The sequence below is a fragment of the Tasmannia lanceolata genome, unplaced genomic scaffold (genome assembly GCF_043159265.1).
Source record: "Tasmannia lanceolata isolate RefF3 unplaced genomic scaffold, GAP_Taslan_0.1 ptg000008l, whole genome shotgun sequence".
In the NCBI taxonomy this organism is placed as follows: domain Eukaryota; kingdom Viridiplantae; phylum Streptophyta; class Magnoliopsida; order Canellales; family Winteraceae; genus Tasmannia; species Tasmannia lanceolata.
This window is the reverse complement of record NW_027518685.1, coordinates 38,322,486-38,347,519: the sequence shown is the minus strand read 5'-3', so window position 1 is coordinate 38,347,519 and position 25,034 is coordinate 38,322,486. Positions and strand designations below refer to the sequence as shown.

The window sequence follows — 25,034 nt, the reverse complement described above, 5'->3', positions numbered from 1 at the left end:
GTCATATCCAGTCCGGCCCAAGCCGGACTGATTTTTGTCGTTTTGTGGAACGCGGCATATCCAGTCCGGCTTGGGCCGGACTGATTTTTGTCGTTTTGTGGAACGCGCCATATCCAGTCCGGCTTGGGCCGGACTGATTTTTGTCGTTTTGTGGAACGCGTCATATCCAGATGCACGAGCACAACGGATGCCCTTAGCTTCTTGGAGATACGCGCGTATTCGCTTACGCCTTCACCTCGAAGTGCGTGCTCGTCATTTAATGAAAAACACGCGGCATTTATACAGGGGCACTTCGAACCGCGAGTCTTGCATTAAATGCGAACCGCCTTAGCAAAGTTTATAAAAGGAGGTTTTTTTCCTTTCATTTTTCACTTCTTACTTTCTTCTCGCCTCGCTTCTCTTCTCCTTTCTGCCAATTCGGTTGGTTGTGAACGGCTGGTTGTGAACGGCTGCGGATTCGGGAGCTACCAGTTCGGAACCCGGGGATTTCAGTTCTGTCCGGTAATCTTCTTGAGCGAGCCTTTCATTCGTTTCTTTTCCTGCTTTTATGTCAAGTAGTAGCTCTAGCTCTAGTTCTGAGTCCGGTTCAGGGGGGTCGTCTTCTAGTAGCTCAGGGTCTAGATCGTCGATTAGGACCCAGGATAGGCCAGTCTGGACACCAGCCCCTCAGATGGCAAGTCCCGATGTTAGTGTTGATATTGTAGATAGTGATGACGAGGTGGTTGGGGATGAAGCGATTTTGGATCTTAACACCACTCCGCTCCCCACGGATAGCTATATCAGAGCAGAGGGGAGTGTTGGTAGTGACGCCGCTGAGGCGTCTACAACGTTTATCCCTGGCCGGGCCGTTGAGGTCGTAGCGAGGGCCCGGATGGAAGCCAGTCCTAAATACAACGTGCAGGCTCTTCAGGAGGAGAACTACCTTGATGAGTTCATGATGGTAGACATTAGGGATAGGTACCGTGTCCCCTCCAGGTTCGGGCTGAGGGAGGCGACGGAGGGAGATAGAGCCTGTAACGAAAGTTCCGATGTTTGTATGTACGATGAGTCGTTGAGAGCCGGACTCAGATTCCCCCTGCATCCATTCTTCGCCGCGGTGCTTCGACACTACAGGCTGGCCCCAGCTCAAGTTGCGCCAAACTCGTGGAGGCTGCTGACGGGGTTCGTATACCTCGTCCAGGGCCGGCTTCAGAGGGACTTGTCTGTGCCGTTGCTCCGAGCGTGTGCGTAATTGAAGAGGCACAAGGGCGGGGGTTGGATTTACATTAGCCAGCGCCCGAAGGTGAAAATGATTACTGGCATCCCTTCTTCAATACATTTATGGAGGAACATGTTCTTTTATGTCGAGGACAGGGAGTCCAATGGAGCCCTGGCCGGTTCCTCTGAAATGGGGCACTCCGGATACAATCGCCATGAGTCGCAAGCCGTTTCTTGAGGGCGAAGACGTGAGGACGTTTACCCTAATCCGGGAGGAGCTGGGTCGTGAGGGACCCATTCATTGTTCGGATTTCCATGGGGAAGAGATTCTGGTTGGGCTTGGGCTTAGTAGCGCGACCCCGGCACGTAGGTGGCTAGTCTTGTAAAATACCCTCCTTTTTTTTTTGACTGAATGGTTTTGTTCGCCTATATTGATTTTCAGAGATGCAGCAGCAGTCCCTGGTAGACAGAATGAGAAAGGGGGCATTCGGGAAGGCCCAACAGGGCGAGAAAAGAAAGGCCGTAGAGATGGTGAGTTCGGCGCCATCCCAGGCCACGCCACCGCCTCCCAAAGCCAAGACTACAGTGAGGTTGGTGGGCACCCATGGCCGGGGCGCGGAGCCTTCCAAGTCGGGAGGGACATCAGCTGGAGTCCGTCCTCCCCCGGCGAGGACCGGAGACAATGTTTTTCGGCCCAACTGGACCGTCCAGAAAAATGACACCGGCCTGGGTGAGACCCGGGTGGCTAAGGAGCTCTTTAGTAAAGTTCTCCTCAACAATGACAAGCTCCATGTTCTCAACGAACCTCCAGCTGCAGCTGAAGAGGCCATATTTTCATCAGCTTACCAGGTGAGATGGCCCTTGAGTGCTTGTTTTATTTTCGCTTCATTCCTCGCTTTCCTGTGCTAACATTGGCTGGTCTGTAGATTTTGTTGTATTATAATGACCTCCGCGAGAAGAGCCAGAAGTTTTCGGAGGCGATAACAAAGTCCGAGGAGGAGAACGGGAAGTTGATCCAAGAGGCAAAAGAGCTACAGAGAACTATCGAAAAATCGGCTGAGGAAAACAAGCGGCTCAAAGAAGATTTTTCCGCTCAGTTGACCGCACAGAAGGAGAAGGCGGTGGAAGCCCTCAACACCCAGAGGGAGAGAGCCTGAGAGAGGCAAGTAGCGGCCGTTCAGAAAAAGGAGGACGAACTCGTTACCCTGTCTAGTGAGGCGTATAAGATTGGGTTCTTTGACTGCCTTGAGCAGGTTAAGGAATCCAATCCGGCCGTGGTTTTGACGGGAATGGTTCTCCCTGACCCACCGACGATTGGCAGTGACGAGCCGGCCACTGCTGTTGCACCGGCGGCCCCAGAGACAAATCCAGTACGGGATAGTAGCCAGGGGGTGCCTTGAGCTCCCCTTCTTCCATCTCTTTCGACTATCTCTTTTGTAATGGTTCCTTGGAGGCCCATCTTTTGTAACAGCCTTTTGAGGCATTATTTTTGTAATGGTCCTTCGAGGCCCTACTTCATGAATGGAAAGTAATTTTTATTGTCCGCCCCCTTTACACTTGTCTGTTTCTGGTTAATACTATTTGGTTTTATGCGGTGTTAATAACACTCCAAACAGGCATTTTGAGCTCAGGTTGGACCTGGTCCTGGTGGGGGCAAACCGTGGTGTTCTAGCCGCCGAGTGCCCTTGCCTTAGCGATTAGGTTTCCTAGTGGCGAGTGTCTAAGCTCTAATGAACTGGGTTTCCAGATATAAGTACCCGAGTTTTACCGAACTGGGTTTCCAGATATACTGCTGTCCGGGCTGGTTCCGGACCAGGAGTGAGCTCCCGGTCTTTGCGGAGGCGAGCCGTGGCGAACCAAGCAGCGAGTACCCTAGTTTTAATGAACTGGGTTTCCAGATATAAGTACCCGAGTTTTAGCGAACTGGGTTTCCAGATATAAGTACCCGAGTTTTAGCGAACTGGGTTTCCAGATATACTGTTGTCCGGGCTGGTTCCGGACCAGGAGTGAGCTCCCGGTCTTTGCGAAGGCGAGCCGTGGCGAACCAATCAGCGAGTACCCTAGTTTTAATGAACTGGGTTTCCAGATATAAGTACCCGAGTTTTAGCGAACTGGGTTTCCAGATATACTGCTATCCGGGCTGGTTCCGGACCAGGAGTGAGCTCCCGGTCTTTGCGGAGGCGAGCCGTGGTGAACCAAGCAGGGAGTACCCTAGTTTTAATGAACTGGGTTTCCAGATATAAGTACCCGAGTTTTAGCGAACTGGGTTTCCAGATATAAGTACCCGAGTTTTAGCGAACTGGGTTTCCAGATATACTGCTGTCCGGGCTGGTTCCGGACCAGGAGTGAGCTCCCGGTCTTTGCGGAGGGCAGCCGTGGCGAACCAAGCAGCGAGCACCCTAGTTTTAATGAATTGGGTTTCCAGATATAAGTACCCGAGTTTTAGCGAACTGGGTTTCCAGATATACTGCTGTCCGGGCTGGTTCTGGCCCAGGAGTGACCTCCCGGTCTTTGCGGAGGCGAGCCGTGGCGAACCAAGCAGCGAGTACCCTAGTTTTAATGAACTGGGTTTCCAGATATAAGTACCCGAGTTTTAGCGAACTGGGTTTCCAGAAGGTGTGGAGATCTGCAAAGGAGTTTCCATATCATTCATATTTAACATGTATTTATATTTACAATATTACCTTTCACGCCCGATGTTTGGCTACTGATAGTATTTCCTGAGATTCTTGGAGTTCCAAGCGTGGGGTAATAGGTGCTCCTCCAGTGTTTCCAGTTTATAACTTCCCGGGCGTATCACTTCTTTTACTCGATATGGCCCTTCCCAGGTCAGGGAGAGTTTTTCGACCTTCTTTGGTTGAGAGATAGCTGCTTTCCTGAGGACTAGATCTCCCACTCGGAATTCTCGGGGACGTATCCTCGAATTATGATAGTTGGACACTTTCTGCTTGTAGGCGGCGACCCCGATTCGAGATTCTTCCCGGGCTTCTTCCAGCAAGTCGAGATTCGCACGGAGCCCGTCATCATTGAGCTGCTCACTGAAGTTGGTGACTCTAGGAGACGGGGTGCCCACATCGACGGGTATTACCGCCTCCGTCCCAAGGACAAGTTGAATGGTGACTCTCCCGTTGATGTGCGCGGGGTGGTGCGATACGCCCACAAGACATGATAAAGCTCATCTGCCCATCGGCCAGCCTTATCATCCAACCTCTTTTTAATCCCTTGAAGAAGGATACGATTCGTCACTTCTATTTGCCCATTCGTCTGAGGGTGCGCTACTGAAGTAAATCTCTGCTCGATCTTCAAGTCAGAGCAGAAATTCTGGAAGTTCTTGCAGTCGAACTGTCTCCCGTTGTCCGTTATCAAAACACGGGGAATTCCAAATCTGCAAACTACTGATTTCCAGAAGAAGTTTTGCACGTTTTGCTCTGTGATCTGGGCTAGAGGTTCAGCCTCCACCCACTTGATAAAATAGTCAATTGCCACTACAACGAACGTGCGTCTTCCGGAGGCCGGCGGAAACGGGCCCAAGATGTCTATCCCCCATACTGCGAAGGGGAGTGGGCTAATGATCGGGGCCATGGACACTGCAGGCTGGTGGATGGTGGGAGAGAATTTCTGGCATCTCTCGCACCTTCTAACCAGACTCAGTACGCCTTGTCTTAAGGTAGGCCAGTACAGCCCTCTGAGCAGCACTTTGATTGCTAGGGCCTTGCCCCCCACATGTTCTCCACAGATCCCTTCGTGCGTCTCTTGCAGGGCGTAAGTGGCGTCGCCGGGCCGGAGGCACTTTAGGTACGAGAGGGTGTACGATCTTTTGTACAGACCCTTGCCACTAAGGGAAAATCGAGCGGCTCTCTGTATCACTTTGCGGGCGTCTTTCTTGGCTTCAGGAAGTTTACCACTGTGCAGGTATTCAATGATTTCGTCCATCCAGCACGACTCATTCTCCACCTGCATTACTTCACCGGCCTCACTTTCGATACTGGATTTCTGTAAGAACTCTATGCATATACTCCCACGAGTAGTGTATCCGGAGGCGGCAAGTTTGGACAGCACATCTGCTTTTGCATTCTCTGTTCTGGGGATTCTAATGACCTCGAAACTTTTGAACTTACTGGCTAGCTGGCGGACCTTGGAGAGGTATTTGATCATACGCTCGTCGCGGGCCTCATAGACTCCTTGAATCTGGTTTGCAACCAACTGGGAGTCGCAGTACGCTTTAAGCCTCTGGGCTCTGGTCTGCACTGCGAGATTCATTCCGACGAGGAGGGCTTCATACTCTGCCTCATTGTTGGACGCGCGGAATCCGAACCTCAAGGCATAATCTGCAGTGAAGTTATCAGGTCCGGTGAGAATGAGACCGGCTCCACATCCACCCTTGTTCGAAGACCCGTCCACGTACACTTCCCAGAATGGTTCGGTGGTTGATAGACCCTGCTCTGTTGGTGAGGGGGTGATTTCTACTTCAGTCCCCCCTGCTGTGCATTCCTCAGTCGTGATTGACTTTTCCACAACTGGGGTTTGAACAACTTCAGATTCGGTGATCTGCCGGGGGATGGTGCACTCGGCCACGAAATTCGCCAGTACTTGAGCCTTGATCGTTAGTCTTGGTATGTACTGGATATCAAACTCGCTCAGCTCTACGGCCCATTTCACGAGCCGTCCCGAGATGTCTGGTCTGTGGAGAACTTGCCTGAGCGGCTGATCGGTCAGGACTTTTATAGTGTGGGCTTGAAAATACTGCTTCAACTTCCTGGCTGCCATCACCAGCGCGTAAGCCAATTTCTCGACCCGCTGGTACCTGATTTCAGCGTCATGGAGAACTTTGCTGACATAATAGACAGGCTTTTGCTGGCAGTGCTCTTCACGAACTAGGACGGCTGCTAAAGCCGTGGGGCTTACGGACAGGTACAGGAGTAGCTCCTCACCTGGCTCCGGCTTTGTCAACAGGGGTGGAGAGGATAAGTACTGCTTTAATTCTTCGAATGCAGTTTGGCATTCCTCTGTCCAGGGCGCAGTCCTGAGTCCCTTGACTGCGCTGAAGAAGGGTAGGTACCTTTCTGCAGATTTTGAGATAAAGCGTCCCAACGCGGCCACCATTCCTGTGAGCCGTTGCACTTCTCTGATAGTTTTTGGTGGAGTGAGCTCCACCACGGCCCTGATCTTTTCTGGATTGGCCTTCATTCCTCTCTGTCTTACCATAAATCCTAAGAACTTTCCGGAGCTGACACCGAAAGTGCACTTGGTGGCGTTGAGCTTCATGCTGTGCTTTTTCAGGATTTGAAATGTTTCTCTCAGATCGGACACATGATCCTGTGCACTTCGGCTCTTGACCAGCATATCGTCGACATAGACTTCCATGTTACGGCCGATCTGCTTCTGGAAGAGTTTGTTCACGAGCCTTTGATAAGTGGCTCCGGCATTTTTGAGGCCGAAGGGCATGACATGGTAGCAGTATGTCCCTTGATCTCTCACAAACGAAGTCTTTGGTATGTCTGACTCATACATTCTGATCTGGTTATACCCGGAGAAGGCATCCATGAAGCTCAGCAGATCGTGACCTGCGGTGGCGTCAATGAGCTGGTCGATTTTTGGGAGCGGATAACTGTCCTTGGGACAGGCCTTGTTCAGATCAGTGAAATCCACACAGGTCCTCCACTTCCCATTCGTTTTCTTCACCAAGACTACGTTTGCCAACCAATCCGGGTACTGGATTTCTCGAATGAAGTCGGCCTTTAAAAGCCTCTCCACTTCTTCCTTTATCGCCTGCCGTCTTTCGAAAGCGAAATGCCTTCTTTTCTGTTTCACCGGTCTACAAGTTGAGTCAACACCGAGTCTGTGCGTGCTGATCTCCGAATCAATGCCGGGCATGTCAACGGGAGCCCACACAAAGACATCCGCATTGTCTTAAAGAAACTCGGTGAGATGATGCTGGATACTGCTGCTTAGAGAGGAGCCGATCTGAACAACTTTATCATTATCGTCTGGGCTCAGGGGGACGGAAATGAGGTCTTCGGCGGACTGAGTCCCTCGAAATTCGTCCCTCAGATCAAGTAGCTCAATCGGTAGCGATTCCACTGCATTTTTGCCTTTGAGTGCCATTGCATAGCACTCCCTGGATTGGGGTTGGTCTCCCCGAACTTCACCCACGCCGTTTGGCGTTATGAATTTCATCTTCTGGTGATATGCCCAAGCCACCGCACGAATCAGGTTCTGGCCAGGTCGTCCTAAGATAGCGTTGTAGACCGAAGTGGCCCTCACTACCAGGAAATTGACCATGGTGAACGCTTGGCAGGGCGGTTCTCCGACGAGGACTGGGAGTTCAATCTGCCCCTCTACTTTCACGACCTCTCCTGAGAAGCCGAAGAGATCCGAGTTCGCCGGCTTCAAATGGTCGTCGCCTATCATCATTTTCTGGAAGGCATGATAGTCAGGATATCCGCCGAACTCCCATTGTCGACAAGAATTTTCTTTACCTCTCAGTTCGCGACGAGCATGGTTAAAACCAGGGCGTCGTCGTGAGGCAGTATTAGGTTGTCCAGGTTTGCGTCTGAAAAGGAGATTTCATTCTCCGTCTTTGTCTTCTTGCTGCATATGTGCACGGCGTTTACTCGGCGGGCGTATGCTTTGCGAGCAGCGGAGGATGTGCCTCCAGCGGCCGGTCCGCCCATAATTGTACCGATGACCCCCCTTGGCTGGGATCGCGGCGCCTCTGGTTGTGAGCTAGGTGGCAGAGATTGGTTCCGGACAGGGGGCGGCTGCGACCGTCGAGGGCTGCGGCCCGGAGGACTCTTCTCTCTTCTGTCTGGCCTGCGGCCGTCACTCCGGACGTATTTTTTCAAATAGCCCCGGCCAATCAACTGCTCGATTTCTTCCTTGAGCTGCCAGCATTCGTCCGTGTCGTGGCCGTGGTCCCTGTGGAACCGACAGTATTTTGATTGGTCTCTCTTATTTCCCTTGGAGATCATTCTAGCTGGCCACCTCACGAATTCTTCTCCGCTGATAGCGGCCAATATGTGCTTCCGGGAGGTGTTGAGAGGCGTGAAGTTCTCTTCTCTCCTCTGGGGGGACTTCTCTCTTCTGGCGGCTCTATCCTCCCTACGCTGCTTGGTAGGGTTCTTGTCCTCAGAGGTTCTCCTCCGAGTCAAGTCTAGGGCTGCCAGCGTTTCTTCCACCGCTATGTACTCCTCAGCTCCGGCCATTAGATCAGCCAGTGAGTGCGGATTTTGGCGAGCCACTGAGCGGCGGAAGTCATTGGATCTGGCGCCCGTGAGGAGCGCATTCATGGCAGCTGAGGGATCTATGTTTGGCACTTGGAGTGCCTCCCTGTTGAAGCGGCAGACGAACATTTTCAGAGGCTCATTGTCCTCCTGGCGCAAGGCCATCAAGGATGCTGTTGTTTTCCTTGGCCAGCGGCTGCTCATGAAGTGACAGACCAGGTCGTCGCCGAAGTCTTCGAAGTTGTTGACGGAGTTTGGTTTGATTCTGGAGTACTAGTCCCGGGCCGCACCGGTCAGTGTTGTCAGGAATGCTCTGCAGAGGAAGCCATCGAACGCTCCGTGGAGGAGCATCATCGTCCTAAACGTTTCCAAGTGATCCACAGGGTCAGTGGTTCCATCATATTGCGGGATGGTAGGCATTTTAAACCCTCTAGGTGCTGGGGCACCCATGACGTCGTCGGTAAACGGCGTTCTGCTTGAGAACGCCCGCACAGTAGGCAGGCTCTGATCCCTTGCCAGCTCTTCTATGCGGTGATCCATTTCTTCCATCCTTTGAAGCATTGGATCACCTCTGCGGTCCAGTTGGTCCAGCGGCCTGTTTCTCTCCACTGACGGGCTCGCCGCACAGCCGGACTGACTGTCCGAACTCCTCCGACGAGGCCGGGACTTCTCTTGGGGTGCGCGCCCTTCATGAGCTCGGTGCCTTTGTGCAGAGCGGGACCGCAGCCTCTGGCGGCGGTGCGGCTCTGTACTAGCATGCCTGGCTCTGAGGGGATGGACTTGCCTCGAGTGGTGAGTCTGGTCTTCTCCTTGGCGTGCCGACTCTCCCTCGTGGAAATTCGACATTTCCCGTATAGGTCGTGGAGCTTCTGGAGGAGGTTGGGGAGGCGCCTGAAGTAGTTGCTGATACTGACCGACGAGGGCCGTCATCTGCTGAAAAAGGGCTTAAACTTGATTCGGAGTAGGTGCAGGATTGAGGTGTTCTGAGCGAGCAGGGCTCTGTTCAGCTGTAGCAGAGGCTGCCACCATCAGCGAGGCGATTCGCTCACTTCGAGTCTTGCGAGGCAGCACGGCTCGATCAGTCCGTGCAGTTGGTGCCCGCGCACTCTTGCGCCCTGCCATTTTTTAGAAGAGATCTGAACAGCTTTTAGTTCTGGGGTCCCACGGATGGCGCCAATCTGTTAAACCGAACATCGGTAACAGGTACGACAGTGACGTAAGAGCTGAGCTGAATGACCCGAGGAGCCGAGTCCCGAGAAGTCGAAGTGAAGGAGCTAAGTTCAGCTAGACTGAACTGAAGGAACTGTGTTCTGCACAGAAGCAAACGAGGTCAGAAGACCAACCCGGGTGTTACTCCGGAAAGGCCCTTCGACACTCAAGTCAGTATGAGCAGGAGTGCAGAGCTAGTTTTAAGAGTTTTGGGTGGAGAGAAGGTTTTTCATTATCCTTGGTTTGAGCTTTGAACTCCCTCTTATAGAGGGAAACATGGTGACGTAGGATGACCTGTGCGAGGACAGGTGGCGGCCTGCTATAGGCTGGAGTTCACTTACTCACAGGACAGGTGGCGGCCTGCTATAGGCTGGAGTTCACCTACTCCCAGGACAGGTGGTGGCCTATTAGAGGCTAGAGCTCACCTACTCCCAGGACAGGTGGTGGGACAGGTGGTGGGACAGGTGGTGGCCTATTAGAGGCTGGAGCCCACCTACTCCCAGGACAGGTGGTGGGACAGGTGGTAGCCTGTGATAGGCTTGCGTTTTTGCACCCCATCACAATGTATTTACGTTGGGGCCCAACAGGATGGTTTAGATCTTTGAACAAGGCGGGCCCTACTTTATCTTTTAAAAATGCATGCACCTCCGTACATATACGATATAACATATATTTATTAGAAAATTCATTGTCACCATTGTTCCAATATCCAATCCGTTCATTTGTTGTGCCCCTTTGTAAATAGGTCTTGCCCATAACATCATCCCGATAGGATGATCCAAACCTCCGATCAGCTTCTAAGTATTGTTAGAAAATTCATTGTGGGCCCAAGTAATTTTAAAAAGAATACACATTTTATGATGTGGGCCAGAGAGAGATGGTTGTACAGGTGCTCGTGTGACCGTTTGTGATGTCACAACATCACAACCGGTAAAGTGGAGGTGAATTTATCACCGGCCTTCAATAAATTTTGAACCTATTATCTGTCAAATTTGCTTCACAGCCTACTTAAGCAAATCAATTTTACAGTGCTAACTTACAAAACATATTTATACCATTTGTTATATTCTGTTCATTTCATGTGTTGTTTACCTGTTGAGAGAACCACACTCTGATGCATCAAAGAGCAGCCACAGATTGATTGTATTTTTTTTTATTGGTAAGCTGAGATCGAACCCCAGCCACAGATTGATTGTAGTGCCTCAGATTACATAATTTTACAAAAATAACACTGCTCAAATTGAAAAATGCACTTATTATAGAAATTTCGGGTCAAAAACACCATTTTCAGTAAAAATTAAAAGGGAATTATACATGAGTTACCTCAGGTATTGGTAATGAACAAACAACAGTAATCAATACTCTCGTCTCTCGTCTTGCTGATAACTAAGTTCTTTTTTTCTAGTCCAGTAAGTTGGGATCAAGCCTGTGGTGTCAAGATTGTCACTCAAGAGTACATAGATAACGCCCATCAAGTTAAGTTTTGTTAATCTGTAACTACTATATACTATCGAGTAAGAGATTTATACCTTTATGATTGAATCCGTAGATCGATTGGATGGTCCTCTTCTAATGTTACCCTCCACCCTTAATCTAAACTTGCTCAGTCTCATAATAAAATCTGTGGACGGTTCTGTTCTCCCTTTGTGAACTCCTCCAGTTTGTTGACAACTTTATTAGCCAACTCGCTATATGCTTTGGAGGCTTCAGAATCAGGTGCAGAAATAACTATCGGATTGCCTTCGTCTGAAGTTTTTCTGATCTCAACCTCTAAAGGTATCTAAAAGAGAAACATACCAACTGTAAAAATCGAAGGAATATGCATCTTGTGAAACAAACAATTACTCCAAAAGCTTGAGCTGTTAGAGTTGGTGTTATTCAATCATTTATCGTTCAACACTCCCCCTTCACGTGTGGCCCCTCTTTGTTGGGTTGGCCATACACGGGGATTTTTAAAGCAAGGAGTTGTTGGGTTTTGAACCCAGGACCTGCCATGAGGCAATAGCTCTAATACCATGTATAAAACCAATTACTCCAAAAGCTTAAATAGTCGGAGATGGTGTTATTTAATCACTTGTGATTTAACACTCCCCCTCACGTCCTAGTCTCCACTCAGATATCATAACTGGAGGATATACTAACTTGAATAGACCCACTTACGGACAAATTTAACAATAGCAGATTAAAAAGGAATACAATTGATTTTGGTTCAACAAACTGCTCCTCACAGAGGTGAATGTTTTAGGAAAGAACTGTGACATCAAGAGTACTATCTACTCACTGATGAAAGAATAAGATAGTTGTTGCTGAGAATGATTTTACGAAAAAATTTACAATGATAGCTCGGGTAATCAGAATGAGAAAATTGTCGTTGGCTGGAAGGAACTCAGGTGTTTCTATATACACCAGAATAGATCTGTTTTGCATATGCATGATACAGGTACACTTTAGTTTTCAAGTGACAGGAGGAAAGGTTAGAAAGCAAAATTCAATTTTTGGCTTCATATTATGGAAGAGACGTGGGAAATTTTGTAGTGTAAGATCCTCTATAAGGGCGGCCCAGTGCACGAGCCTCCCGCCATTGCGGAGTCTGGGGAGGGGAAGATGTACGCAGCCTTACCCCTGCTTTGCAGAGAGGCTGTTTCCATGACTAGAACCCGTGACGACCAGGTCACAATGGAGCAACCTTACTGTTGTGCCAAGGCTCGCCTTCTTCCATAAGTGTAAGATCCTCTATGCCTCATAATAAATTGACAAAGAAAGTTTTACATAAGAGAACAACTAAGAAGGTGAGTGAATTAAGGGACACGCAGTGGGTGATCTTCTTCCACTTATGCACCCATGAAAGGTAGTAATATCGTGATCATGAAAAATCAAAACGATTAGTGCATACCTCACCAAGGAACTCCATATCCATTTCATCAGCTGTTCTACGAGCTCCTCCGCTCCCAAAAATGTATGATTGCTCACCACAATGTGGACATTTAAAGCAGCTCATGTTCTCTATTAGTCCTAAAATCTGCCAAAACAAGCAACTTTTAAGCTGAGTAAACAAGATTAACAGAAGACTTCCTTACAAATCATAAACCAATTCAAAGAACATGCCGGATGATAAACAGTAACAACTTAAGTTAACACCTGGGACCTGATTAATTAGAAAATCTGCTACCAACAAAAGCAACACCAGAGAAATACCAAGGCTGGCTATAAGCACAAATATGCCATGTGACCAATTAAATATCAACAAGACATGATTTTCAAATACAATCTGTAGCCAGACTCTGGAACATGTTACCGCTGGAAAATATTCTGGAATATCATTATCCATCAAAAAAGATTTTGGAACATCATCAATAAAAAATTTAAACCCGGTTTACATGATCCTAGGATACTAATAGAAACTAAAGTTTTCTTTGAGCATTAATGGATGATGCAACAAATATATGATACAATAAATAATTTGACGACGAACAAAACTGTTTCTAGAGCTTCATTAGGAACCATCCCTAACATTACAGTAAATTTGTTAGTGTTAAAGTATAAAAGATTAAATAACAACTTCTCCAATAGCTTAAGCTTTTGGAGTAACTGGTTGTTTCACATGGTATCAGAGCCCAGGTCTTGGGATTCGAATCTCACAACTCCCTGATATTAAAAAGTCCACATGTAAAGGACAACCCAAAAGACGGGCCATATGTGCTACGTGTAGGCCGACCCTTAAAAGAGGGACCACACGGGACGAGGAGTGTTAAAGTATAAAGATTAAATAACTCCTTCAACAGTAAATTTGTAAGTGTTAAATTATAAAAGATTAAATAACACCTTCTCCAATAGCTTAAGCTTTTGGAGTAACTGGTTGTTTCACATGGTATCAGAGCCCCAGGTGTTGGGATTCGAATCTCACAACTCCCTGATATTAAAAAGTCCACATGTAAAGGCCAACCCAAAAGAGGGGCCATATGTGCTACGAGTACGCCGACCTTAAAAAGAGGGACCACACGGGACGAGGAGTGTTAAAGTATAAAGATTAAATAACTCCTTCAACAGTAAATTTGTACATGTTAAAGTATAAAAGATTATTACGAAGGATGAGGGATTGGTACTGCGATGATTGCGCCTATCGGAACTTCAAATGGAGGCGGTATAGTCGTTGGGAAAAACAACACAATCGGGAACCTGCTCCTGGGGTTACTCTCCCAAACTCATGGAGGTGGGTAGAAAAAAGAAACGTGAAGAGGGCTCTAAATGGGAGATTAGAAGATTGGTGTTGTCTCTCCTGTAAATATCTTAGTTTTAGCTGGAGAGACAGAGGCCGGAGATGTCGTATGGAATTAAAGGAGGGGACTCAGCCTTTAGATGAAGAATCTAACAGTCTGGAGCTCGAAACGAACTCTAATGAAGATGATCGTTGGCCCGACTCGGGACGATCTCCATACTCCCTAGGGGGGGTACTCCGGCCCTCTCTATATCGGGCAAGGAGGTGGAGTCAAGACTATCTTCACTCAGAAGTTGCCTAATTGGGCAAATAAAAGATAAGGGTGGGACTCTTCATGATCTATGGCTGTGGGCCAAGAGAGTCTGGAACCTCCCCCTCCTATCATGCCCTTGTTTTCTATCAAAGGACAAAGTCTTATTTATCTTCGAGTCGGAAGAAGAAGCTCCAGGGATCTTGGACAAAGGCAATGATGTGTGGGACGATCAACTGCATTCCCTCCTCCCATGGAATAAAGACTTCTCTCCGGGGTTGGAGGAATTGTGGGTCAAATTCTATGGCATTCCTCTTCATGTATGGGCCACATCAACAGTTCAAGCTCTAGGTAATCTTTTTGGTCGAGTTCTAGAAGTAAAAATGGAAGGGAGCCACAACCAATGTATGACCTCCGTGTCTGCTAAAATTCTTGCTCCATGGTGGAAGTTCCTGCCATCATATATTCAAATTCAGATTTTCGGTCAAAATTACACAATTGGAATTGAATCACTAAGCAGTAGGGGTTCAACGCTTTTGAGCAGGACTCCACCCCCATCAGTTTTTGGCCCCTTGAACCATGGTCCTCAGATCCAGGAAAATTTTGTGTCGGCGTCGGAATGTCTGTCCGCTCTTTCACCAGAACATGTTGGCCGGGGAGCCGTCGGACCCTCGGGGCCTACCCCATCGATTTCAAATTTCAAATATCCCTCCATGCCAGAAAGGTTTCCTGCCTGGGGTACAGATTACCCCTCCGTCAGCCCTATTAAGGGGAAAGGGTTAAAGTTGAAGGGATCACTGCTGAAGAGCCACTCAGAGCATGTTAGCCCTTTTCGTTCCTGGTCAAGGAAATGATGTTTTGCAAAGGTAAGGAAATACTTAGGTACCGTCAGAAAGGGGACTACCGGATCTTTTCCGGAAAGTTGTAAATCTACATTTGGTTGCGCAAGGAAACTCTAGCCAAAAGTGGCTATCGCAGAATTTTGTAGGGGGTCCCTGCTCAGGACAAAGGAAAAAGTTGGGCCCCTCCTTGGAGACAATTCCAGAAAGAGTAGAAGCACCCAGTGTTTAAAAACGCGGATATGAGGGGAACGCGGCCAAGAAAAATCCTTGCCAACTCGGCGTGGACGCGGCCAAGAACGTGGTTGACGAAGTTGACGCGGTCATAACTTGGGAGAGTCGAAGGAGTTTATTGACTTTGTAGGGCAAAACGCGGAATGCAGATGTGGTGCAACACGGAACGCGGGCAAGGAAAAAAGGAGTCGACTCGGGGGAGTTCTTGTCGAGTCAAGGAATTTTTAAACATTGGAAGCACCAATATCAAAAGGTGAAAGTTTTAGTAAGGCCACCCTACATCGTAATGTCTTCGTCTCTTGTGGATGAGGTGACCTCAAATCTGAGTGAGCAAGGAAAAAGGGATACTCATGGTTGGCTTGTGGCTCAAGTAAGATATGGAAATATCTTAAAACTAAGAATATCCAAAGGAAAGGAAAGCTTACTCCAGTCTCCTCGGGGTTGGTGATTGAGATGACAAGTGTCCTTCTAGTGCAAAGTTAATAAAAAGATTAGCCTTGTTGGGAAAGAAATCTAGGATCGTAATAACTGCTCTTTCGAGATTTGGTTGTGGGCCCAAGGATACGAAGTTTAGGGCGGTTCATTTTATTTTATTTATATAAGGGGTAATGAAGCTAAGATTAACCGGTCTGTTGGTATTCCTCAGAAAAGGTAAGTAAAAATTTTATTTAGTGTTTAGGAGAATGGTTTCTTCTCCTTCTTCGGATTCTCGAACTTATAAGAGATTACGGAGAGAGTTTCCCGACTGTTCGGAATGGTTTCAGCATCGCCGGTGGGTCTGTAACCTGAAATACAATGTTGTAAAAGCCTAGGTGGAAGCCCCCACCGTTCTTGAACTAGTTAAAAGAATCATTAAACGACAATGGAAACATTTTCAGGAGGATTACAGGCTCATTGCGGAAGAATATTTTCCATTAATAGGTACTTATAATGTAAAGGATATATGTATACCGGTTTACAATCTTCCTTTTTCCGAGGATGTATGGGGTATGCAAACAACTTGAGACGGCTAGAATGGGAAGCGAAGCAAATCCTTTGCATTCGCAAGATATCAGAACTGATAGCAATCCGGATGAATCCAGTGGACGAGGTTGCTTACCCACAATTTGCCTCGAACTTTTTCTCCAAAGAAATGGAAATGGAATTAGATATTGGGATCCTATTGATGGAATTGAGCAACTGTGCATGAAAGTTCCGAGATAGAGTTAGTTTTGGTGTTTTGTTTAAAAGGCCTGTGATAGATGGTTTTTTGGGAAGTTGGAGATTAGCTTCTGATTGGATGGAGAACTTTTAAAGATGGCAAGGAAGCAGAATGAGACTTTTTGGGTAATAGTTTATATGAACGAGACTTTATGGGGAACTTTAGTTTTGGTTTTTTGGAAAAAAAATGTGAATTGGGAAGATCTGGATGGTGGTTGAAGTATAGTATATATAAATCTAGGTTTTTATACTGCCAAAACGGCATTGTAAATATGTGGGTGAAATAGTAGGTGCAACTGGGCTATACAATGCCAATTTCAGGTGAGCTACAAGAAAGAAGTAGATCCTCCAAGGGGGTTGGATATTCGAGAAAACTCGATGATAGAAATTAGGAAAGGCAGTAGTAGTACTGGATAGATATCTGGGTGCTCTTGGGGAAGAATATATGTTGGTTAACCTGTAGAGTAAGATATGCTCTATGAATGTGGAGGATTCAATAGTTTATGTCACTGGCTCTTGGTGATTCAGGGTAAGCCCTGAATTGAATTGCCTTAACTGATGCTATGTAATGATACTTGGAACCTGGTCCCTATTGTAATTTTCATAGTATCAATGAAATATGTCAATTTTCAAAAAAAAAAGTAAAAAAGATTAAATAACACCTTCTCCAATAGCTTAAGCTTTTGGAGTAACTGGTTGTTTCACATGGTATCAGAGCCCCAGGTCTTGGGGTTCGAATCTCACAACTCCCTGATATTAAAAAGTCCACATGTAAAGGCCAACCCAAAAGAGGGACATATGTGCTATGTGTAGGCCGACCCTAAAAAGAGGGACCACACGTGACGAGGAGTGTTAAAGTGTTAAAGTATAAAGATTAAATAACTCCTCCAATAGCTTAATAAGCTTTTGGAGTAACCGGTTGTTTCATAGTAAGAAAGTAACATGCTCACAGTGCCGGTCATTGATGCAAATCTTCTACTCACAAGGAGTTTCAAAACAACTCCTTGGTAAAGTTTCCACCTCCAAGAAAACTTAAATAACAAAAGTTATACCCACTTTAATTCTCACCCTATTCTATAGTAATTGTACTTTCACTCACGTTCAACTAAATTTTACACCAATAATGTAGATGTATTTGATGAATGTAACGTTACCAACTAGCTGTCTCATCATAATTACAGTAGTTATAAATTTATAATCACATGTTAACTAACATATTAAAAGAGGCAACCTTCCAGGTAGTTTTCAGTTGGGGAATCTTGATTCTTCTGGATATGAGCTTAAAAGGAAATGGATAGAAAACTATGAAGTTTAAGCACAATTCATGAAGAAAAAAAAATCACATTGCACTTTCACCTTTTATACTCTTTGCAATTGAATGTTATAAACAATAATTATTGCTTTTTTTTTCTTTTCTTTTTTTGAAATGGCAAAAAAAAAAACAATAATTATATTTTTCCACTGATATGAACATGGTGCAAAACATGTAAGAAGAAGAGGAAGAAGAAGATTGTCACAAAAAAGAAACCTCCCATAAACAAGCCATAACCCATGGTTCATCTTATGTATCTCATAATCCTCTTTGTTGCCTCCAAAGGCTCCTCTCCAGGATTATATAGACGTCGATAAGCCTGATTTATTACATATATAAACATATATAATAACAGGATTGGCGAAGGTAAGTTTGAAGAGCAGTTAACTAATACCATAAATGAGAGGAACTTTTAACTTCTCTTCCTCACTAGTCATCTTTTTATTGTAAACCACATGCGTACTTTTTGACTCGCAATTCATCATTTGAGATCTATGATATATTTTCTTTGAGTCATTGTCATCTCTTCCTTGGACCTCTCAATCTCAGCACCCGAGGTAGAAAAAATCTCAATTACATTTCATATCAAACTTTTGTGTAAAGATCTCTTTCATCGGTTTTATTTCCTCAGCATCCCTCACAATAATCATATCATATAAATAAATTGAGTGCCATACTTGCTTTGCTTGAATATGTCTCACAAATAAAGAGTTAATGGACCTACTCCTTTGGTATTAATGTCTTCAAAGGGCTTGCTAGAGTTTGTTAAACCATGCTCAAGGAGCTTGCTTAAGTCCATATATGGCCTTTTTAGCCAGTAGAAATAACTCTGTCCACTTGTCTCACTCCCCTCAGGTTGTTCTATGCATGTTTCCTCCTTTAGAAAACCGTGTAAAACACAGTCTTGACGTCCATTTGCGATAGAGATCACCCAAAATGTTAGGCAACATTATAATCAATCGAATATAGTACTCTTGAATCTTTAAACCATGACTAAACTCATCACAGTCCAGTCCTTATTGATTATACTTTTTGCTACAAGATAGGCCTGTGTGCCACAGGGCCTATCTATCATATCATCAGGCTTTTGTTTTAGTTTGTAAAGCCACTTAGATCCAATGACGTTATTACCTAGAGATCTGAGAACAATATCCTAGGTTTTTTCTAAGAACAATTACAGTTTTATTGATAGTTAATATAAAAGAAGGGGAATACAAAAGATTGATCAAACCAACAAAAGAAAGAGGGAAACAAAACCCACTACAACTCAGGCATCTGTATCACACCCTTATATTAATAGATCAGCACTAAAATTAGCTACAGAATCTGCCCTAGCATTTCCTTCCCGGTAGATATGGGAGGAGCTCTTGTTTGTATGTGGGAGGAGCTCTCTGAACAAACAAACAACAAATATTTCATACATCCAAATTATCTTCCCAATTGCCATGCAGAACTACTGTCTTTTTGGAGCAACATAAAGTGTTTAGAAAATTGCCTTCAATCTAGACTTAAGAGTTACAGAAAGACTCCAAACATTTTATCCCAAATTTTCTTCAAATACCTTCCAAATCACCATGCAGGACTAGTCTTTTAAGTCATATAAAATGTTAAGAAAATTGCCTTCAATCTAGACTTTAGATTTAGAGAAAGACTCCAAACGTTTTACCCCGTCTATGCAGTTATGATATATGCCACTATCATGTTATCATCACTGATTCACTACAAGGACCAGCAAATGCAAACAAGACCTAGTCAGTAGAATCCGACACCCAACCACTTTCTCATCCCCCACCCAATCCCCCATTTTTCGGACTTTAGCATTGACCTCCATAGTGGTTTTGACGCTTCCAAACATTTTACCCTATCTATGCAGTTATGATATATGCCACTATCGTGTTATGATCACTAATTCACTACAAGGACCAGCAAATGCAAACAAGACCTAGTCAGTAGAATCCGACACCCACGCACCCACCCACCCACTTTCTCATCCCCCCACCCAATCCCCCATTTTTTGGGCTTTAGCATTGACCTCCATAGTGGTTTTGACGCTTCTATCAAAATTTAGCTTAACCCATCCAGAAGAGAGGAGAATCCAAATGGCTGCGACCCCCAAAGGCCAAAATAATCCTTGTGGCATATTTTAGAAGCTCTCTTTAAACTTCAACAATTTCTTTATTGGTTACTGAACCTAAGGTATTAATTTTAACTTTGAAAAGTCCACCATTCCTTTCTTTCCAAATTGGGCAAAAAATTGAAGGGAATAGAATCTTCCCAAGAATGCCAACCTCTTGTTTCTAACAGGTCTCTTGCTCCAAGCACAAAATTCCTATAAATTATTATTGTTACATTTTAAATTTTGAACAGACCAAAGAAGTAACACATATTTGGAGAGGTGAAGAACATTCGATAAACAAGTGTCCAAGAGTCTCCTTATGAAAACACAAATATGCAATTCATCGAATAAAAAATATTCCTCTTGGATAACTTGATTTCCCATTAGAATATTTTCATGCAAAGCACACCATAAAAAGTCAATGGCTCTAAGAGAAGCTGGAAGACTCCAAATATGAGGGAAATTCATCTCCAAAGATTGGCTTGATAATAAGGAATCACATGATTTGACCAAATAGATGAATCACCTCGGGAGTCCATATAATCTTATCACAATAGCCTTGGACAATAAGATAATAGGACTTGATCCAATCGGATGTCCTTGATAGTTGATTATTGCGCCCTCTGTTTGGAGGCTGAGGAATCAGTAGACCATATCTTTCTTCAGTGCAGAGTTGCCACCCTCAAGAGATTTGAGGTGTCGTGGGGGTTCCCTTCTCGCTTTATTGATTTACTGGAGTGTTGGTACTTTGCCTCTTGGCCCGGAAAAGGAAGAATTATATGGAGGGCGATGCTTTTGGACACTATTTAGGTTCTATGGCGGACAGGAATGCTCGCATCTTTAAAAACTCCTCCAAAGGCCTGTATAAGATTTAAATGAGGATCGTATCGCTGACTATCTAGTGAGTGAAGGCGTTGACTAGGTGGGACTTCTTTGATCCCATTGGAGTCGAGGATTCTAATGAGGTAAGACTGAGAGCAGTTTTGCAAGGTTTTAGACTCACTGAGATCAGATATTTGAGATGGTTGATCGTGGAAGGAGACTCCCTCATTGTTAACAAGTGGATGGATAGGAGGAATCCACATCCATGGAGATTTAACGATTACATTGAGGAGATTTAGGATCGGATCGAGGGGCACTCCATCTACTTTCAGCATGTTACGAGATCCGCTAATAGTGGAGCGAACGGGTTGGCCCGATCTGGAATTTCAAGAACCACTTGGAGACCTTCGATGTCCTACCTCCTTGACTTTTATTATTGTTACTTTTATTTGCCCGTTGTCATCTGTTTGCTGTTTTGTGTTTTTGATGTATTGACCACCTCGGTCTCAGGGCTTCCCCCTTAAATAGAATTACACTACCAAATAAAGAAAAATATTTACCTCTACAACCCCCTAGCTTGGATTCGGTTCCTACTACAACAAGATCCCATTCATGAGGGCTTAGAGTCCTCTCCTTTAAAGGAAGACCAATATAATTAATTGGAAAGTTAATCATCTCAAAACATAAAATATCTACAAAAACATTGAATATGATTTCCTCTATATTGATCCCATATACATAAGGTCTACTATGCTATTTTTTATTTTATTTATTTTGAAAGATAGTTCTACTATTCTATTGATCCTTTGCCCAGTGGCTTCCTTGATAAAAGCTATCAGGATATTGATCAATATAGCTTGGACCACTGAGGTTGATGAAAGGATGATGGTATCATCAACATATTAGTCTCTTTCAAATTAATCAATTTTCTCCACTTTAGGCTGAAGGAGGTTTTTTCTAGGGTCTACCACAGCATGGGTCATTCTAGCCTACGATAGGCTTTGTCCAAATCTAACCTTAATAGAAACAGATAACCCTTATGTTTTTATAGCACTCCATTTCATTGACAATCAATATACTATCAAAAGTCTGCCTTCCCCCACAAAACCATGACATGTTTTGTTCTCATAGATAAGACTTCGGATAAAATCTTGACTACACATGGGCTGGTTGGTCTATCTTCTGTATTTCTAACCCTTGTGAATAAAGATATGAACAAGGAATTAAAAGCGCTATTAGGTTCATTGTTTTGAAAATCGTACAGTTTACGATTCGATTTTACGATTCAAATCAAATCCTATGCATAACGATTTGAATCCTATGATTGAATCTTAATTTTTATGAATCTTACAATTTTTTTTATTGAATCTTACAATTCGATTGTGTTAAACTTATTGTTTGCAAGCCTAAGGGTATTTAAGTCATTGTATATACACCATATATAAATATATTTACGTGTGAAGAGAGCTCTAATCTCTCAAGCATGTTTTCTCCAATCTTGTCTACTCATCTCTCTTCTTCTTCCACTCTCATCTCTCACATATTAAGATGCAAGATTGAACATGGTATCAGAGCTTTGGTTGAATGTAATCCTACCTCCGTAAAGGTACTGTTAGTTCTCCTTTCTTTCTTTCTTTTTCACATCTTCTACTTCTCTCCTCTCTTGATTAATTTAGTTTTCCTTTCCTTTCTTCGTCAACCCTATCTCGAATCCTTAAAACCTATCAAGCTATCACCAATACCATCAAATACCCTAAAATCTACCCTAACCCTAATCTCACCAACATAAACCTTTTTTTTGTTTCTCCACCACATCGTTCCTCTTCACCAAACATCAACCCTAGCCAAACCCTACCCTAACCGTAGCCTTAATTCCCCCCTCCCCCCCCCACCCTTTTTGGCCTAGTTTTGTCCTATTCTACCCCAAAACCCCAATGCTACTTTTTCCAACAATGTCATATCCTATCTATTGAAGATTATCATCTCAGTTAGTGATCCCTGTTAGAGAATAAGATCCAAGATTTGATTTGGATTAATTGGCGTAGATTAAGCAGGTAGGCTTGATTAGGTATTGAGATTATCTTCTCAAATCTTGTCAAATCTCTTTCCATAAATCTTTTGAGTGTTCTATAAAAACACTCAAGAGGCTTGATTGTAAGATAAGCAAAGATTATTGGAAATTCTTAATTTTTCATGGTATTAGAGCAGGTTGATCGAACCTCGCACTGATTACAACACAACATATCTCTTTCGCCGGCGGACGGCCGATCTAGCCGTCCGCCGGGCAAATAATGATCCAGATTGTTTTCTTCACTCCTTTCTCAGTTGTTGCTGCCGACTGTCAAAACCATATTTATCTCCATCTCAGAGAGAGAAGAGACTCTCTTTGAGGCTTTTCATCAAACACCTTAAAGCAACACTATCTACCAATCATCCCCATTGCCACCTCTGGCTGATCTTCTTTTCCTCTCTTCTACTTTCGTACTTTGTCGGTGGTGTGTCAGAACAGTACCCAAAACGCTACTTGTGAAGGCGAGACCATTGCCCTCTGTCATCTCCATGCCTCTGATACACACCTGTGTTTCCTTGGGTTGAAGGTTGGCTATCCCTCGCCTCTTCACGACTTCCGGAGGAGCCCCGAGGACTTTGACAGTTCCGTGAGCTACCCCCATGCCTATTCAAAGGACATTGCAAGGAGGAAGTCCGACTCTCCAATCACGAGGAAGAAAACTCTGCACATCAAATGCTTATATCAACAACTAGAAAAAAGGTTCTTTGAGAAGTGACAATACCTATTTTTTCATACAGTCTCCACCTACCCTTGCCATTGATTTTCAAATCCTAATAGTCTAGCCTATATGTTGCCTCAATTGCATGAGTGCTTTGAACAAAAAATTTGTCCTACTCCAAACATGATTCTCCTATTTTATTTTACAGGACAAAGAAGTGGATCTTTCCTCCTTTCCTTCTTACATACAGTGCTCTAATAACATGTGAAATTACCGTTGCTCCAAAAGCTTCAGCTCTTGGAGTAAACTGGTAGTTTCACATGGTATCAGAGCAAATGCCTGGGTTCAAACCTCCTTGATAGCAAAATCCACACGCAATGGCAAAAGCCAAAAGAGGGGCCACATATGCCACGTGTAGGCCAACCCTAGAAAGAGGGGACACATGTGAGGGGGAGTGTTAAAGTATAAAAGATTTATTAACACCATCTCCAAAAGCTTAAGTTTTGGAGTAAACTGGTAGTCTCACAATCCCATCATATTCTAACCTACCTTTCTTTACAAATCAGCACCCTATTTGCATCTCTTTATGATATGATTCTTCTATTCTTGTTCCTTTTTCTCTCTTGGTGATTCCAAGTGTTTGGTTCCTTTTTTGGTAATGTTGTTGGCTATTTGTTGCGGGGATTATTAGGTGTTGGGGTAACTTATTGGTGATCCTAAAGTGCTCCTCGTGATTGTTAATGTTGATCCAACCCTATTTGAAGTGGTTTGTGGTTGTTGGTGATTTATTGGTTGTTATTTTTTGGTCGTGATTGTTGGTGGAACACTTTGGGATAATTGTTTATCATTGTGAATGGTGGTTGTTGTCCACTTGTTAGCGGGCTGATGTTGATGGACAGGTTGTTAGTTGATGGTGATTGTGAGTAAGTCACGGATTCTCTCTATGTGATCTTGGTGGTAGTGATGTTATCTTTCATGTGTTGGTGATTGGCCCCATATGTCGGTTGTGGTGATTGGATGTGTTATTATTGTTAGTTGTTCATTAATTGCTCCTTGAGTTCGTCGTGGTGTGTGGTGTTTTTCTGTGTATTGGAGATTGCTTGTCTTTTTTAGTACTATGGATCCGGTTGATGTGCCATCTTAGCAACTTAGATCCATGAAAGTTGAAAAGACCCCCTCTTCCTCTACGGTTCCCTCAACTCGCTACCCTCATGTGGAGACCCCCGTCGAGGCTCCTCTACAGATGACCTCTATTCGTCTTGGTGAGAATAATTACCCAGCTTGGAAAAGGGCAGTTCATATATATCTTCTGGGTAGAGGAAAGGTTCGTTTTCTTGAGCAATCTCCTCCCGCTGTGACAGATCCTACTTATGACAGGTGGAAACAAGATGATGCAGTGATTAGATCCTTCTTATGGAGTTGTATGGATTCGCAGATTGCTGCTAACATGATGTATCTTGATTCATCTAAGGAAGTCTGGGACCAGGCTGCGACTTTGTACTCAGGAGCAGATAATATCACTCGGATGTGTGATCTATTGTCAGATTGGTTTAAATTTCAGCGTGGTGACATGTCCACGATAAATCATTACAGCTCATATATTTCATTGTGCCAGCAGCTAGACACACTGATGCCTTTCACTGTCGATCCCAGTGTCTTTGCAGAATGTCAGGAAAAACTGCACGTT

General features: G+C 44.8%; 1 protein-coding gene across 2 annotated transcripts in view; it reads right to left on the bottom strand.

Annotated features, from left to right (window-relative positions):
• Positions 1–10,869: 10,869 nt before the first annotated feature.
• The window catches only part of INDH (INDH1(iron-sulfur protein required for NADH dehydrogenase)), a 63,393-nt gene continuing 49,228 nt past the window's right edge, over positions 10,870–25,034 (bottom strand). The window contains exons 8-10 of one of the 2 annotated variants that reach the window (XR_013253197.1): positions 12,523–12,648; positions 11,159–11,409; positions 10,870–11,055 (exon numbers count right to left, since the gene is read on the bottom strand). Coding sequence is in view for 1 of the 2 variants with exons in the window: in XM_077389419.1 (XP_077245534.1) it covers positions 11,239–11,409; positions 12,523–12,648 (297 nt within the window). In the remaining variant the exon portion in view is untranslated. Of the gene's footprint in view, positions 11,410–12,522; positions 12,649–25,034 lie in introns of both variants that reach the window. The other variant, XM_077389419.1, reaches the window with a different exon arrangement.